Source organism: Aquarana catesbeiana, linkage group LG02, assembly GCF_042186555.1.
Source record: "Aquarana catesbeiana isolate 2022-GZ linkage group LG02, ASM4218655v1, whole genome shotgun sequence".
Taxonomy (NCBI): Eukaryota; Metazoa; Chordata; class Amphibia; order Anura; family Ranidae; genus Aquarana; species Aquarana catesbeiana.
The window spans coordinates 29,921,362-29,937,377 of record NC_133325.1 but is presented as its reverse complement, the minus strand read 5'-3'; the positions used below and the strand labels follow the sequence as shown (position 1 = coordinate 29,937,377).

The 16,016-nt window shown below is 47.5% G+C and overlaps 1 protein-coding gene across 5 annotated transcripts in view; it reads right to left on the bottom strand.

The window, feature by feature from the left end:
- Positions 1-16,016, bottom strand: part of LOC141126752 (ecto-ADP-ribosyltransferase 5-like) — a 102,565-nt gene that overhangs the window by 34,803 nt on the left and 51,746 nt on the right. For all 5 annotated transcript variants that reach the window (XM_073612722.1, XM_073612725.1, XM_073612721.1 and 2 more), the window contains one exon: positions 11,589-12,294. In XM_073612722.1, the coding sequence (XP_073468823.1) occupies positions 11,589-12,294 (706 nt within the window). The remainder of the gene's footprint in view (positions 1-11,588; positions 12,295-16,016) is intronic.

Below are 16,016 nucleotides of genomic sequence, written 5' to 3'. Positions count from 1 at the left end.
GTCATGTCGGGTCATGGCAATATGGATGAAAATCAGTGAGACAAACGGCATGGGTACCCCCCAGTCCATTACCAGTCCCTTTGGGTCTTGTATGGATATTAAGGGGAACCCCGCACCCAAATTAAAATAAGGAAAGGTGTGGGGCCACCAGGCCCTATATACTCTGAACAGCAGTATACAGGCGGTGCAAACAAGACAGGGACTGTAGGTTTGTTGTTAAGTAGAATCTGTTTGTAATTTTGAACATTTTTAACGTGTTTAGCTCCAGCCAAAAAATCTTTTCTAAGCTTTTTGGAAAACATAGGGAAGGGTTATCACCCCTGTGACATTTGTTTTGCTGTCTTTCCTCCTCTTCAGAAGATTTCACCTCACTTTTTTGTCCCAATGAAAAATGTTTTTTGAAAATTTGGGTTTTTTTGTGGAACAAGGATTGGAAAGCATCAGTGGAAAGGAGAACTTGTTTTCCCATATTAACTCTTACAGGAGAGAATTTCCCTTCCTAGGGGTAGATTTCATCTCACTTCCTGTTGTCTCCTTCCGTTTGCAAGTAGGAGTCGTTTGTAAGTTAGATGTTTGAAAGTAGGGTCCTGCCCTATATACTCAGCAGAAATTTGGGCCTTAGGTGTTGCTGTGGCCACAACACTGTAAGCCCTCACAGGGCCCTGCTGTGAAATATTAGATCAAGAATTGTAATTACATGCCCCTGTTGAACAGGAGCTGAAAAATTAGGCCTTAGGCACTGGTGCTGGTGCCACAACACTGCAACCCCTCACAGACACTCTAGTTGGAACGCAGGAACGAGCCCTGCTGCAAATTATTGCTTCAAAAATTGTAATTACACGCCCCTGTTAGACAGGGGCAGAAAAATTGGGCCTTAGGCACTGGTGCTGGTGCCACAACACTGCAACCCCTCACAGACACTCTAGTTGGAACGCAGGAACGAGCCCTGCTGCAAATTATTGCTTCAAAAATTGTAATTACACGCCCCTGTTAGACAGGGGCAGAAAAATTGGGCCTTAGGCACTGGTGCTGGTGCCACAACACTGCAACCCCTCACAGACACTCTAGTTGGAACGCAGGAACGAGCCCTGCTGCAAAGTATTGCATCAAAAATTGTAATTACACGCCCCTGTTAGACAGGGGCAGAAAAATTGGGCCTTAGGCACTGGTGCTGGTGCCACAACACTGCAACAAGCTATCAGCGTGATGATTGAGGAGGAAGAGGATAATTACTCAGGGATAGTCACTCAGCATCAGCATAGGCAGTCTTTGAAGGGATCTGAGATTTCAAAAAAAAATTATTCGGTTACATCAGCATCAGGTACTTGGTAGCTGGTGGTGATCCAAGACTCATTCATTTTTATGAAGGTCAGCCGATCGACCGAGTCGGTGGACAGACGCACCCTGTGATCGGTTACCACGCCTCCAGCAGCACTGAATGTGCGTTCCGAAAGAACGCTGGATGCAGGACAGGCCAGTAGCTCAATTGCATACTGTGCAAGCTCTGGCCAGTGATCCATCCTCAAGACCCAGTAACCCAGAGGATTTTCGGTGGGAAAGGTGTCCAAGTCTGATCTTGCCCCTAGGTATTCCTGCACCATGTAAAACAGACGCTGGCGATGGTTGCTGGAACCGATCATACCTTGGGGCTGCGGACCAAAAAATTGTCTGAACGCATCGGTCAGACGGCCACCTTCTCCACCGCTCCTTCTTTGACTGACCGAAGCCTCAGCAACACGTTGTCCAGAAACAGGAGTTTGTAACCTCCCAGTCTCTGGGAACGCGTTGCACAGACCTTTCTGCAAGGCCTCCCGAAGATGTTTCATCCTCTGCTCCCTCTGCGATGGCAAGATAAGGTCCGCAACCTTACCCTTGTAACGTGGATCAAGGAGGGTTGCCAGCCAGTATTGGTCCTTCTCCTTGATACCACGAATACGAGGATCCTTACGCAGGCTTTGCAGGATCAGGGAGGCCATGCAGCGTAGGTTTGCTGAGGCATTCGGTCCGGAGTCCTCTGGGTCACTAAGAACGACATGGTCCGCAGCCACCTCCTCCCAGCCACGTACAAGTCCATGTGTTTCTTGGGACTGATCCCTTAAAGACTGCTGCTGATGCTGAGTGCCAGGCTCCACCTCCATACTGACACAATCTTCCTCCTCCTCCTCTTCCTCCTCGTCCTCTTCCTGTGTGATCGGCGGGCACGCAGGAACACTGTCTGGATAAAGGGGGCCTTGAGAGCTAAGGAAGTCCTCCTCTTCCTGCCTCTGTTCTGCCTCAAGTGCCCTGTCCATTATTCCACGCAGCGTGTGCTCCAACAGGTGGACAAGGGGGACAGTGTCACTGATGCATGCACTGTCACTGCTCACCATCCTCGTGGCCTCCTCGAATGGTGACAGGACAGTGCATGCATCCCTGATCATGGCCCACTGGCGTGGGGAAAAAAAACCAAGCTCCCCTGACCCTGTCCTGGTGCCATAGTCGCACAGGTACTCATTTATGGCCCTCTGCTGCGTGTGCAGCCGCTGCAGCATGGCCAACGTTGAGTTCCACCTGGTGGGCATGTCACAGATTAGGCGGTTCTTGGGCAGGTTAAACTCCTTTTGGAGGTCCGTCAGCCGAGCACTGGCATTATATGACCGGCGGAAATGCACACAGACTTTCCTGGCCTGCCTCAGGACATCCTGTAAGCCCGGGTACCTGCCCAAGAACCGCTGCACCACCAAGTTAAGGACGTGAGCCAAACAGGGCACATGGGTCATTTGTCCCTGTCGGAGGGCAGAGAGGAGGTTGGTGCCATTGTCGCAAACCACCATTCCTGCCTTAAGTTGGCGTGGCGTCAACCACCTCTGAACCTGCCCCTGCAGAGCTGACAGAACCTCTGCCCCAGTGTGGCTCCTGTCCCCCAAGCACACCAGCTCAAGCACCGCATGGCATCTTTTGGCCTGCGTACTTGCGTAGCCCCTTGAACGCCTACGGAGCACCGCTGGTTCCGAGGAAGAGGCCATGGAGGAAGAAGAAGAGGAGGGGGTGGAGGAGAGAGGTGTGTCACAATCAGCATTTTGGAGGCGTGGTGGCGGAACAACCTCCAACACTACTGCACCTTGTCCTGCATCCTTCCCAGCTGCCAGCAGAGTCACCCAATGCGCCGTGAAACTTAGGTAACGTCCCTGTCCATGCCTGCTGGACCATGAGTCAGCGGTAATATGCACCTTACCGCTGACCGCCCTGTCCAGCGAGGCATGGACATTGCCTTCCACATGCCGGTAGAGAGCCGGAATCGCCTTCCGTGAGAAAAAGTGGCGTTTGGGTACCTGCCACTGAGGAACCGCACATTCCACAAACTCACGGAAGGGGGCAGAGTCTACCAACTGAAAAGGCAGCAGTTGAAGTGCTAGCAATTTTGCCAAGCTAGCATTCAACCGCTGGGCATGTGGATGGCTGGGAGCAAACTTCTTTCGGCGGTGCAGCAGCTGGGGCAGGGAAATTTGCCTGGTACAATCTGACGTCGGTGTACCAAAAGCAGATTGCCCACAAGTACTTGGCTGTGACACACCTAATTCTACACCTTCATTCCTCTCACTGCAGGTCTCAGAGAGGACTGAAGGTCTAGTGGGGTTGGAAATCTCAGCTGATGAGGAGCAAGGAGAGATCCTCTTTGTTCTTTGGTGTGGGTCTTTTAGATACGCTTGCCAACGAACTGCATGGCAGGTCAACATATGTCTGGTCAAGCATGTGGTACCCAAGCGGGAGATATTTTGGCCACGCGAGATACGCTTGAGACATATGTTGCAAATAGCAGCGGTGCGATCTGATGCACTCGTCTCAAAAAAGGCCCACACCAAAGAACTTTTTGAATAACGCGCAGAGACTGCAGCGCCCTGCACATGTGGAGCTTTGGGGTGTGATGCAGTCAATGTGCTGCCCTTAGGCTGGCCCCTGGAGGGCATCCTGCCTCGTTGGTGATGTGCTGCCGCCTCCTCCTCCTCCTCCTCCTCCTCCTCCTCCTCCTCCTCCTCCTCTCTCCTATCAGGCACCCACGTTGAGTCAGTGACCTCATCATCCCCTCCCTCCTCATCACTGGAGCAAACCTGGCAGTATGCTGCAGCAGGGGGAGCATGACTGCCAGATTGCTGTCCTTCTTGGGCACCCCCTCTGTCCGCGCTCATGTTACTGCCTTCATCGAGCTCAGTATCGTCATCAGAGCCTTCCAAACGCTGGGCATCCTCCTGGAGCATGTACCCAACACTGTGGTCAAACAGTTCGAGGGAATCCTCATGAGGACATGGTGGAGCTAGGGAAGGAGTCACTGATGACATTGAGCTGAGGGAAGAGGCCGCTGCTTTGCCAGACAAAGCACCCTGGGCATGGGTGAGAGAGGATGAGGAGGATGAGGACGGCTTGGTCATCCACTCGACCAAGTCTTCCGCATGTTGCGGCTCAACATGGCCAGCTGCCGAAAAAAAGGCCAAGCGTGTCCCATGGCCACGTGCTGATGAGGATGCACCGTCTCCACGACCAGCACTAGACACAGAGCCTGCTTGCCCTCTCTTATTGGCTTGTGACTGTCTGCCTCTCCTTCTTGGCCTTCCAGACATACTAATGGCCTGTAGCTGCACTAAGCTGGGATAGAACACCTGTAATTTTCTTCAAGTAGCTTTATATACTGTAACCAGACAAGCCTGCCTGTCAGTAGGAAGATAAGAGGAACGGATCTAGCTGAACACTGTGAGCAGGACGCACTGTACTAAATGTAAATAGTCTAGCTGCCTGACCGTGGTACTAATAGGATCAAATAGAACACCTGTAATTTTCTTCAGGTAGCTTTATATACTGTAACCAGACAAGCCTGCCTGTCATTAGGAAGATAACAGGAACGGATCTAGCTGTACACTGTGAGCAGGACGCACTGTACTAAATGTAAATAGTCTAGCTGCCTGACCGTGGTACTAATAGGATCAAATAGAACACCTGTAATTTTCTTCAGGTAGCTTTATATACTGTAACCAGACAAGCCTGCCTGTCAGTAGGAAGATAACAGGAACGGATCTAGCTGTACACTGTGAGCAGGACGCACTGTACTAAATGTAAATAGTCTAGCTGCCTGACCGTGGTACTAATAGGATCAAATAGAACACCTGTAATTTTCTTCAGGTAGCTTTATATACTGTAACCAGACAAGCCTGCCTGTCAGTAGGAAGATAACAGGAACGGATCTAGCTGTACACTGTGAGCAGGACGCACTGTACTAAATGTAAATAGTCTAGCTGCCTGACCGTGGTACTAATAGGATCAAATAGAACACCTGTAATTTTCTTCAGGTAGCTTTATATACTGTAACCAGACAAGCCTGCCTGTCAGTAGGAAGATAACAGGAACGGATCTAGCTGAACACTGTGAGCAGGACGCACTGTACTAAATGTAAATAGTCTAGCTGCCTGACCGTGGTACTAATAGGATCAAATAGAACACCTGTAATTTTCTTCAGGTAGCTTTATATACTGTAACCAGACAAGCCTGCCGGTCAGTAGGAATTTAACAGGAACGGATCTAGCTGAACACTGTGAGCAGGACGCACTGCATTAAATGTAAATAGTCTAGATAGAAGATAACAGGAACAGATCTAGCTAAACTGAATACAGTGTATATATATATATGCAACACCTGGGATGCATATATATACACAATACACTGTAAGTGCAGCTAACTGACTGACTGTTCTGCCTAATCTATCTAACTCAAATCAAATGACACTGTCTCTCTCTCTCTCTATCTCTCAGCACACCGGAACACACACTACACAGGGCCGCCGTGCAGGCGGCCTTATATAGTGTGGGGTGTGTACTAAATCCCCTGAGCCATAATTGGCCAAAGCCACCCTGGCTTTGGCCAATTACAGCTCTCTCTACTGACAGCGCTGTGATTGGCCAAGCATGCGGGTCATAGTGCATGCTTGGCCAATCATCAGCCAGCAATGCACTGCGATGCCGCAGTGAATTATGGGCCGTGACGCGCCACACGAATTTAGCGCGAACGGCCCATAACGTTCGCAATTCGGCGAACGATCGAACAGCCGATGTTCGAGTCGAACATGGGTTCGACTCGAACACGAAGCTCATCCCTAGTCTCATGTCATCTCCTTAGTGTGTCAGCTGATACCAGTTTGAGTCCCGCAGTATGGTCTCATTCGGAGCGCCGATCCGCACGGCTATTCAGAGCTCCGGTCCTTGCCTCTCACATACACGCTCCTCAGAGCCTCCAACGCTCACGGACATGCAGCGTAGTGACGTCAACGCGTTTCGCCGTGACAAATGACGTAGCTTCTTCTCAGACGTTCATTGGTTAGGCCGCCACACACCCTTCTTATAGTAGACTTGCCGGTGGTGGCCACCAATGAGGTTTTAATAGGTAGAAGGGGCAAAATCCTGTTCGTAAAGGAGTCAGCTGTCCGCTTAACCAGTTGATGGGTATTGTTCACATAATCATTGGTGATAAATTTGACAATCAACAATATAAGTACAGTGTAACCACATGGGCCAATTGTGCTATTTCTCATTTAATTTCTAGGGGCATCTGTGAGTGAAAAGACATGAGGGGATAGAGAGCAGGAAATTCAATAGAAGGGAATAGAGAAGGGTTTTAAGTAGCATGCAGAGACAGTAGGGCAACGACTGTACCGCATACCAATGGGGATACAGCAGGTGCCCATGAAGGATTGCAGCCACTAAACATGTACAGGTTATGTACTTTTCTTATCAAATAGGGAACGTAGAACTGACACATAGACAATTTTATGATAGACACTTCACAATAAGCGCATACCCTGAATCATGGCTAATGTACTACAGTATGGTAGGTGCTATAAGATTAAGCAAGGGCATGTTTTACATGTCTCCTATCCATAAGGCCAAGAGACTGGGTAGAGCACTTGATACCTAAAAGGTAAATGTCTAGGGGTTGAATTTCAAAGGACCTATCAAGTCTCCAAAAATACCTGTAGGTTTAATTCGGTGTTCAACCCCACCGGTATTAGGGACCTCAATTTGTATACCCACCACTTCTCTTTTTGGAGGAGTATGCAGTCATAATCACCTCATCTGGGGGGTAGTTTTAGGGCATAAATCCCCTTTACAGTAAGTCCATTGGTGTTTCCTCCATGGCACAAAAAGAAATGTTTGGCCAAAGGTTTCTCTGGGATTTTTCCCTTGGCAGCAATTTCACGTAGATGCTCTCCTATACGTGTCTTTAGTGGCCTCTTAGTTTTCCCTACATAAATCTTAGGGCTGGGACAGGTGATTACATAAATCACTTGTGATGTTGAACAGTTGATGAGATCCCGGATTTCAAAAGTTTTCGTACCCAGAGCATCAGTGAAAATAGAGGTTCTGTGAACGAAAGGGCATACCTGACATCTATTGCAAGGGAACATTCCCTGGGAGCGAGGGTATTCTGACAGCCAGGTAGGGCTTGGTTCCTTAACAAATTTGGATTTAATCAACATGTCCCCCACCGGCAAGTCTACTATAAGAAGGGTGTGTGGCGGCCTAACCAATGAACGTCCGAGAAGAAGCTACGTCATTTGTCACTGCGAAACGCGTTGACGTCACTACGATGCCTGTCCATGAGCGTTGGAGGCTCCGAGGAGCGTGTATGTGAGAGGCGAGGACCGGAGCTCTGAATAGCCGTGCGGATCGGCGCTCCGAATGAGACCATACTGCGGGACTCAAACTGGTATCAGCTGATACACTAAGGAGATGACATGAGACACTGCTCTCACTCCCAACACGGCAAATCAGCACATGAGTGTTAACAAGTCACAGAGCTTGAGACTACTGCACCGACCAACGGGATGCAACTCGTGCATGGACTGGTAACGTACTGACATGATTACTACTATATGCCAGTGTAGTAGCCATTTGAATCCCGCATTGAAGTTCTAAACGGCCGTCTAGTTAAAGGACATTTAACCCCTAATATACTGCCTGGAAACAGAACTGACCCCATGGCTTATTATTTCAGCACATATAAGCACATATAAGCCGTCAGCAGATAGCTATCCCCTGAAGGAGAATTTCCCAATACATATATCGCATGTGGCACAGAACTGCTCTGTACTTCCCTAAAGGGTCAAGAGTGGAATCCACTACTATCAGTTACTGCTTTAATGAGCTCATTTTCAACACGACATTAATACCAAACGTTGGGGTCTATTAATTAGATCAGCACAAGCACTTTTCCTCTATTTTCTCTCTACTCCTTCATTGTCTCAGCCCTTACCTGACCCCTCCAAATTTTCAATCAAGCCCGAAATCAGCATTTCTATCTAGACACTGGCCGCCTCTGTGCCCATTTGGCTTAGAGTCACAAAAGGACTGAGGTAATAGCCTGGATTAGGCAAGCTTAACTTTTTGTTTCATGTGTGTCTTGTTTGTCAGTCAATGTTCGTGACAGTTTGATCAATCTGCAATATATTTTTGCACTGCCAGTTATATACGTGTATTTCATGTTTTATAATTGAATAAATTGTAATGCTTTTATCATATCAGCATCCCTGATTACTCTGTTGCTAAAAGTAACCCCTTTTTGGGGCCGTCCTTAACGGGCCGATCTACCCTACCCTTTCCCCCCTTCCCTTTGTGGTTCTTACTCACTTAAGGTTACAGCAACACTACCCCATCTGGTACAAGGTACAGTACTGGTAATCCCACTTTTTGACCAGGTACAGGTGATAACTCGCGCATCCCCATTCCCCCTTTCCCTTCCTTACACCCTGTTGTGATCTCCCGGCTGAGCCTGTCACTCAGCCACAAACAGAGCAGCCCGAGTGCCCAAATGGAGTATGGCATCTCAGGCTGCTCTGTCTGTGGCTGAGTGACAGGAGGTAGGGCGGGACTGGCCTACTGGGACATTTTCCGGTAGGCTGCCTGCCCTGTGGCCGCTTTGAGCTAAGCTGTGGCTGCCTGTAGCATTCCCTTCCCTCCTCCTCCTCTACATGTCACACACAGTAGTCGGAGCTGAGTGTAAAAAACTTTGGCCGTGCTGTGACAAAAGTCCCGCCCTCCTCTTAGACCAGCTCGTGTGATAGACAGGACACTGCGTCTATCACACGAGCTGGTCTAGGAGGAGTGCGGGACTTTTGTCACAGCACGGCCAAAGTTTTCACACTGAATTCCGAGACACAGAGGGGGATGCCTGCTGTGTGTAATCCAGGCACTGACCGTAGTGAGGCTGTGATTATGGGCATGGTAAGGCTGCAATTATGGGCATAGTAAGGCTGCAATTATGGGAACTGTAAGGCTGTGATTATGGGCACGGTAAGGCTGCGGTTATGGGCGCGGTGAGGCTGCGGTTATAAGCATGTTGAGGCTGCAATTATGGGCACAGTGAGGCTGCTATTATGGGCACTGTAAGGCTGCGAGTATGGGTACTGTAAGGCTGCAATTATGGGCTCGGTAATGCTGCAATTATTGGCACAGCGAGGCTGCAATTTTGGGCATGGTGAGGCTGCAATTATGGGCACTGTAAGGCTGTGATTATGGCCACAGTAAGGCTGCGATTATGGCATGGTAAGGCTGCAATGATGGGCACAGTAAGGCTGCAATGATGGGCACGGTGAGGCTGCATTTAATTGGGGGGGGGTTCAGTGGCGGCGCAAAACCTCCCTGAAATGAGTTTGCCACCTCCCTGAAATAAGTTTTTGCAGGTTGGCATGTCTGTTAGAATAACATCAAAGTGTAACTTGCGCTTAAGCTATAAGTGCAAAAAGCAGCTAGCACAGTTTGTTGATAGCAAACCCAAATAAATAATAAAGATAAATGTTCAGTGCCAAAACAATATAAAATCATGAATAAATGGAAAACAAAAACAAATATTGTGCTTAACTAAAAGAACATGAGAGGAATTGCATAATTAACAATCTATATACAGTCCATGTGCAAATAGAAAGTTTTAGTAGCAATGCTAAAACTGTAACTCCAGCTGCCGAAACATGTAGGGTGGAGCCTGACAGGATGTCATCGCACAAGTGGCCGTGGCTGCTTACTAAAGTATTGCATTTGCTTTTAACGATATGTCTGTCTTTTCGGGGTACCACGTGAGTGTAAAATCACTGTTTTGAATAAACTGAGGGCTTATATCACCACACTATGAGGCAGTTTATTATTTTTTTATTGCTGGTGAATTGGAATGTTTACTTATGGACATGCACAATCTTTCAATGGAACTTTAAAGAAGAACTCTGGGGAAAAAAAAATTCTCCCATGCAGAGGGGCTGTGCCCGCACTGCATAGGTTAATTAATCTTTTAGACTAGGGGCGCACCGAAAGGCTATACTTACCCAATCCTCTGGAAAACAGCAATCCCTCACTTACAGTGCTGGACTGTCCTTACATCAGAGCAGGTCTATGGGCATGATGACATCAGGAACAGTCCATGTACAAGACCAGTGGCGTCCGGGTGGGGGGGGGGGGCACAAGCAGCAGGGACCAGTATTGCGCTCAGAGGATCAACGGATTAGGTAAGTATATCTCAGCTCTTCTCAACCCTAGGCAAAAATGGAGCAGTTAACCCATACAGTGCGGGCACCCTGGAGTTTTTCTTTAATATTTGATATACTCAGCAAAGTTTTATTGTATAGTGGGGCCCCCGATAGGTATAACTAGCATTGCTTTTAGATAATATTTTTAAAGCGGAGCTACACCCAAAAGGGGAAGCTCCGCTTGTTTGCTCCCCCCTTCCGCTGCTACATTTAGCACCTGCACATTTCAGGGGGGAGCGGGTACCTGGTTTTGACAGGTACCCACTTCCACTTTCGGGAGACTTTGCCGCGGCAAAGTCACCCGGAAGTTTGGGTCCATCCTCCTTCCCTCGCCGCCAGACCATTCACAAAGCGCATGCGCAGTGAGGCCGCTGTGAGCCGCAAGGCTTCACTGCCGGTTTCCCTTACCCGACATGGTGGCGGGGGCAACAGCACCCAAGAGCCGATTGAAAAAATTGGCTGGGGTGAAGACAACGCTGGATTCATGGACAGGTAAGTGTCCTAATATTAAAAGTCAGCAGGTACAGTATTTTTCAGAAGGAGCCTGGAGCTATGCATTAAAGTTGATACCAATAAAAAATATAAGATGTATTTGAGTATGTTCTACATGGACCCATCTCAGAATAAACCAGTCTCCACCTTCCATTATATTTCCAATTAGAATGATTTAACTTACAGGTTTTTTGGTGCTTTCTCTAGTGGCAATACATTGAACATTCTTACTAAATGACTGCTGTAAGAAAATGTGTTGCCAATACTACAGCTTCACAAGGGCCCTCTGAGATTTGTAAACCATTTTTAGTATACTTTTATCTGCAACAATGTATACATCGAGAATAAGTGTTTATACTGGGACAGTAGTTGAATGGGAGAGACAAAAATGTGTTCTTAGCCAGGGGTCTATTGATGATTATCAACTAAGTCCTGCTGCAAATGTATTTACAACCTTTAGTATAGGCACTCTTGCAGCTCACAGTGGTGGAATGCTAAGGGTGCCAAAGTCATATAATCTGCTGGAGTGTCTTAGCCTGACCTGAGCTCTCCTTTAACTCACCTCCCAGGTAGGCACAATTGTAAAAGCTGCATCTCCTGCTGGATGACTGCAGGACAAACTTGTTGCCCCTCTCGATGTAGCTGGTAATATGGAAGACCTCATCCACTGGGATTAGGACCTCCTTCTGTGACGGGAAGTAGGAGAAGTTCTGTATGTCAGCCCCAAAGCATGTGGTGATGTTGAAGAAGGATGCATTGCCGAATTGCTGCGCCTCTTTGAAGTCCGTAGACGAAGAGGCAAATTGGCTGAGTCTGATGGGATCACCAGGGTTGGGAGGGGGCTCAAACACAATCCTGCTGGTACCCCGATATGTGATCCATGGCTGCCCAGCACACTCGGAACGGAGCAACATTAGGGCTCGGGTGAGGTAAAAATGTAATGCGTGGAACGCAAAGGATGATGGATTGGTGCCATATTCCCTTACTGCCCGATTTAACTGTTTGTACACTGTGAGGGTCATATTGCTGTAGACTAACAAGGCAATTCCATACTCATCTTGGAACCCAACTGGAAGAGATTTTATCAATGTCTTTCTGGTTGGCCATGCTTCAGAGGCGTCCAGCCAAGCCGCATCCAACTTCTTGTTTGTATGCCTTTCTTCTTTGAGTATATCTGGTGCCAGGGATTCCATTTTATCGACACATCCAACATACTGGTCATCGAAAGAGTCCTGGTAGATTCCCAGCTGCACCCGTAGACTCACAACCTGTGCAGATAAAAAAAAGACAGATTTGGAGCACAGGTTCAAGTTAGTCACTCCACATTACAACTAAATTGTACAAATTGTACACAGTCTCCTTTACATCAACCACAAATATGTAATGAGAGGGCGTAGCTAATAAATACTGTTCATACCCAATCACACAGGCCCTCACACTACATAGTTGCCAGTGTTCGGTCAAAATAGCCAATTCATCAAGATCTCCAATCAAGTCACTTCCTGTTACTGTAAACCATCAGTAATTAGAAATTTTGACGACTTGCTGTTTTGACACAACACTGGCAACCGTATACACTCCCATACACGGTATTATGAGCGGACATTGTTAGTCCGCTCCGATAATCGCCAACAAAATGGCCGCCTCCGAGGCGGCAAAAACTTTTTCCTCGTTAGCCGCAGTTGTGTCAAAACAGCAGTCTCTGTGTACCGGAGTGTGCACGCTTTCCGGTGTTGTGTCAAAACAGCAAATCGTCGAATTCTCCAATTACTGATGCTTTACAGTAAGCGGAAGTGACGTGATTGGAGATCTTGATGAAATGGCTATTTTGACAGAACACCAAAAAATCTAGGGGCCCGTTCAGACCTACCTATTGAGGTGTCAATCCTTGGCACCCCAAGGCAACGCCCCTATGGTGCACATGCATTGCAGCACACTATAATGCAAGTAAGTGCATTACCATGGTCCTAGTGTGCTACATCACTAAATATGGTTTATGTCAAATTTTTTGGTTAATTTCATCCCTACTCCCTGTTTAGCTTCTCCCTGGGGGGATTTGCCCTCTCTATTTGTTCTGGTCACCATTCTCACCAGAACAGGAAGTGAGGGGAAATCTTTCACAATTGGGGTCACAATTATCTAAATATGCTGTGAGCTATGGCTGCCCAGCACACCCACTGGTGAGGTAGATGTCCTCTAAAGTCCTGTTGTGGCTCTCGAAAAGGGTGTGAATCCAAACATAACACAAACACAACAAGGAATTTAATCATTCCATGAATACTGAAAAAAAAATTGTTTTAGGACTCGTTCACACCTGCTTTGGTCTCTGAAGAGTCAACCTAGAAGGTATTCATGCTATCTGGTTGCACCCAACAGTTCACAACAAATTGCCAGTCTTGGTTTAAAGTTTACAATTTATATGTATCTATATCTATATATACCATTCTATGCTCCATGCAAACTGAAAAATAGTTTTGACTTGCTTTGGTCACTGCAGAGTGATCCACATTTGGATCACTTTTCAGAGAGCATTTGACAGGCAGCCAAACCTGCTTTAACCCTTGAACTAGCAATAGTGCAAAGCCCAGTTCACTTGGCAGGGGTATAAACAACATAGGGTATCATTCCTGCCGTGACTGCGAAGCAAAGCATTGTGGCTACGGCATGTGTACACCCCTGGCCACTGCCTCTGCAGCTAAGGGGGTAGCAGTTGGAAGGGGGCGGTAAAAGCACTGCTCAACTGTGGGGTTTTAACACACCCCCAACCGCTAGTGTGAATGAGACTTTAGACATGCTGTAAAAAACCCAAGGCTTACAGTGGAGCTCCAGGCTCCTTCAGAAAAATACTGTAGCTGCTGACTTTTAATATTAGGACCCTTACCTGTCCACAAATCCAGCGGTGTCTTTACCGGAGCCGATTTTTCAATCGGCTCTTGGGTGCTGCCGCCGCCATCTCGGCTAGGGGAAACCAGCAGTGAAGCCTTGCGGCCATTTCACCACTGCGCATGCGCGAAGCGCACTGTGCCTTGTGAATGGCCCGGTGGCGGAGGAAGGAGGGGAACCAAACTTTCAGAGGAGTTCACCGTGGTCACCTGGAAGTGGGAGCGGGTACCTGTCAAAACTAGGTAGCTGCACCCCCCAAGGTGCCAGATGTGGCAGTGGAAGGGGGGAGACAAAAAAGTGGAGCTTACCCTTTTGGGTGGAGCTTGGCTTTAAGTTCCTTATTACATACTGCCTGCTGGTGACCTGCCATTAAAGTGGGTCTTCACTGCATCTGAGCACCACAAACCAAAAACACTGTTTAATTCATTTTTAATATTTAAAGCAAACTCCCCCATCCATCCATGTCTCCATGCTTTATATTGTTAAAAAAATCACTTAGAGAAGGGAGCATGCGCAGAGTTCCGGAAGATGGCCGCATAGTCTCAGAGCTCCGTCCTGCTCCGGCTCTACAGTGCTCCCAGTAACCGGCGGCATCACCCGATCCCACTCATCGCTAGTGCCAGCAAGTTGGGACACCCATGGGGACATTTTTATTTCTGCAGGGACAGCCAGGAGCAACCTATGGGCACAATTTAGCCCGATCCCGGAGCCTGACGAGATGTCCAAGATGGCGGCGGCATGGCCACTCCTCGAGGCTGCTTTCACAGGGATCTCTGATGACTCCTCCTGGCGGGACACGCTGCAGGCTGAGGTATGTGGGGGCACTCCTAACACTACTCCACTCAGGGGCACAACCTCTCCAGCGTCCACAGAATCCCTTATATGCCAGAGCCTGGATGAACTTCTAATATCCACCATGGGTGCAACTTCTCCTAGGCCTAGTGAGCCCCTGCACAGCACGGGTCATATCCCACCACAACCTCAGGATATCTCATTTATCTTCAAATTTGCTGAGATGCTGGACAAGGGTTTATCCCACAGCTGCCAAAATTACTTCAGACATTAAAGTGGACCTCCAGGCTCTGGGATCTTGCATTGAGATCATTGAGACCAAAGTGGCTGTCACAATTGCCCGGGCCAACCAAAATACGGACCACATCCAAGACTGGAACAATCAACTTGATGTTGCTATGGCCAAAATCGACGACTTTGAGAACAGGTCTAGACGGTATAATTTTAGGATCAGGGGGCTACGTAAAATCATCACCGATGTGCCAGAGGCTGTCTGTTCCCTCATTAAGGAACTTATTCCTGAGATTCGCTCACACAGGCTGGAACCTTATTGAGCTCATAGGGTTCTGGGCCCCCCGATCAGATGGTCTCCCTTGAGACATTGTAGTCAAGCCACTCTTCTTTTTTTTTTTTTTTTTTTTTTATTATTTTTTTTTTTTTTGTTAATATATTTTATTAAGTTTTAAACAACAGGTAACAGGAAAAAAGTATAAAGATAATGCAAAGATATTGAAATATAGACTTGCGGACGCAGCCGCTAGCAATGTGAGAAGAAATAAAGATATTATACAGAAACTGTAAAGGTTGATATCACATCACGAGTATATAGGTTATTGTGTAGTAAATATTGAGTACGATAGCAATTACGTTACTAAGTGGTAGTAGCCTATCTTTACAAGTTTTCATGGGTAATGATTAATGTGAGTTGTGCAGGAAGGAAAGTCATCCAGTCTTGATTTTTTTTTTTTCTTTCATGTTTGATGTTAAGATTAGTTCAAATGGTGTTACCTGTGGACAGGTAAGGGGGACGGGGGTTAACAGGGGGTAATCTGGAGGGATACAGAAGGGGGGGTTGTAGTGGGTCAGATCATTAAGGGGCGTGTATATTGTGAATAACATCGTGAGTGTGACGAGCTCTATTAGTTGTTCTTGGTATAAAGGAGAGAAGGAGAATTAATGGATAGGAGGGAAGAAGTAGTTATATAATGTTTTAGTTTAGTTTCCGCCACAGCCCCTACACTCCCCTCAGTCGAAGTATTTTTTATAATTATCAGTGGTAGTAAAGTGTATCCAGCATGTCCATGTTTTGATGAAT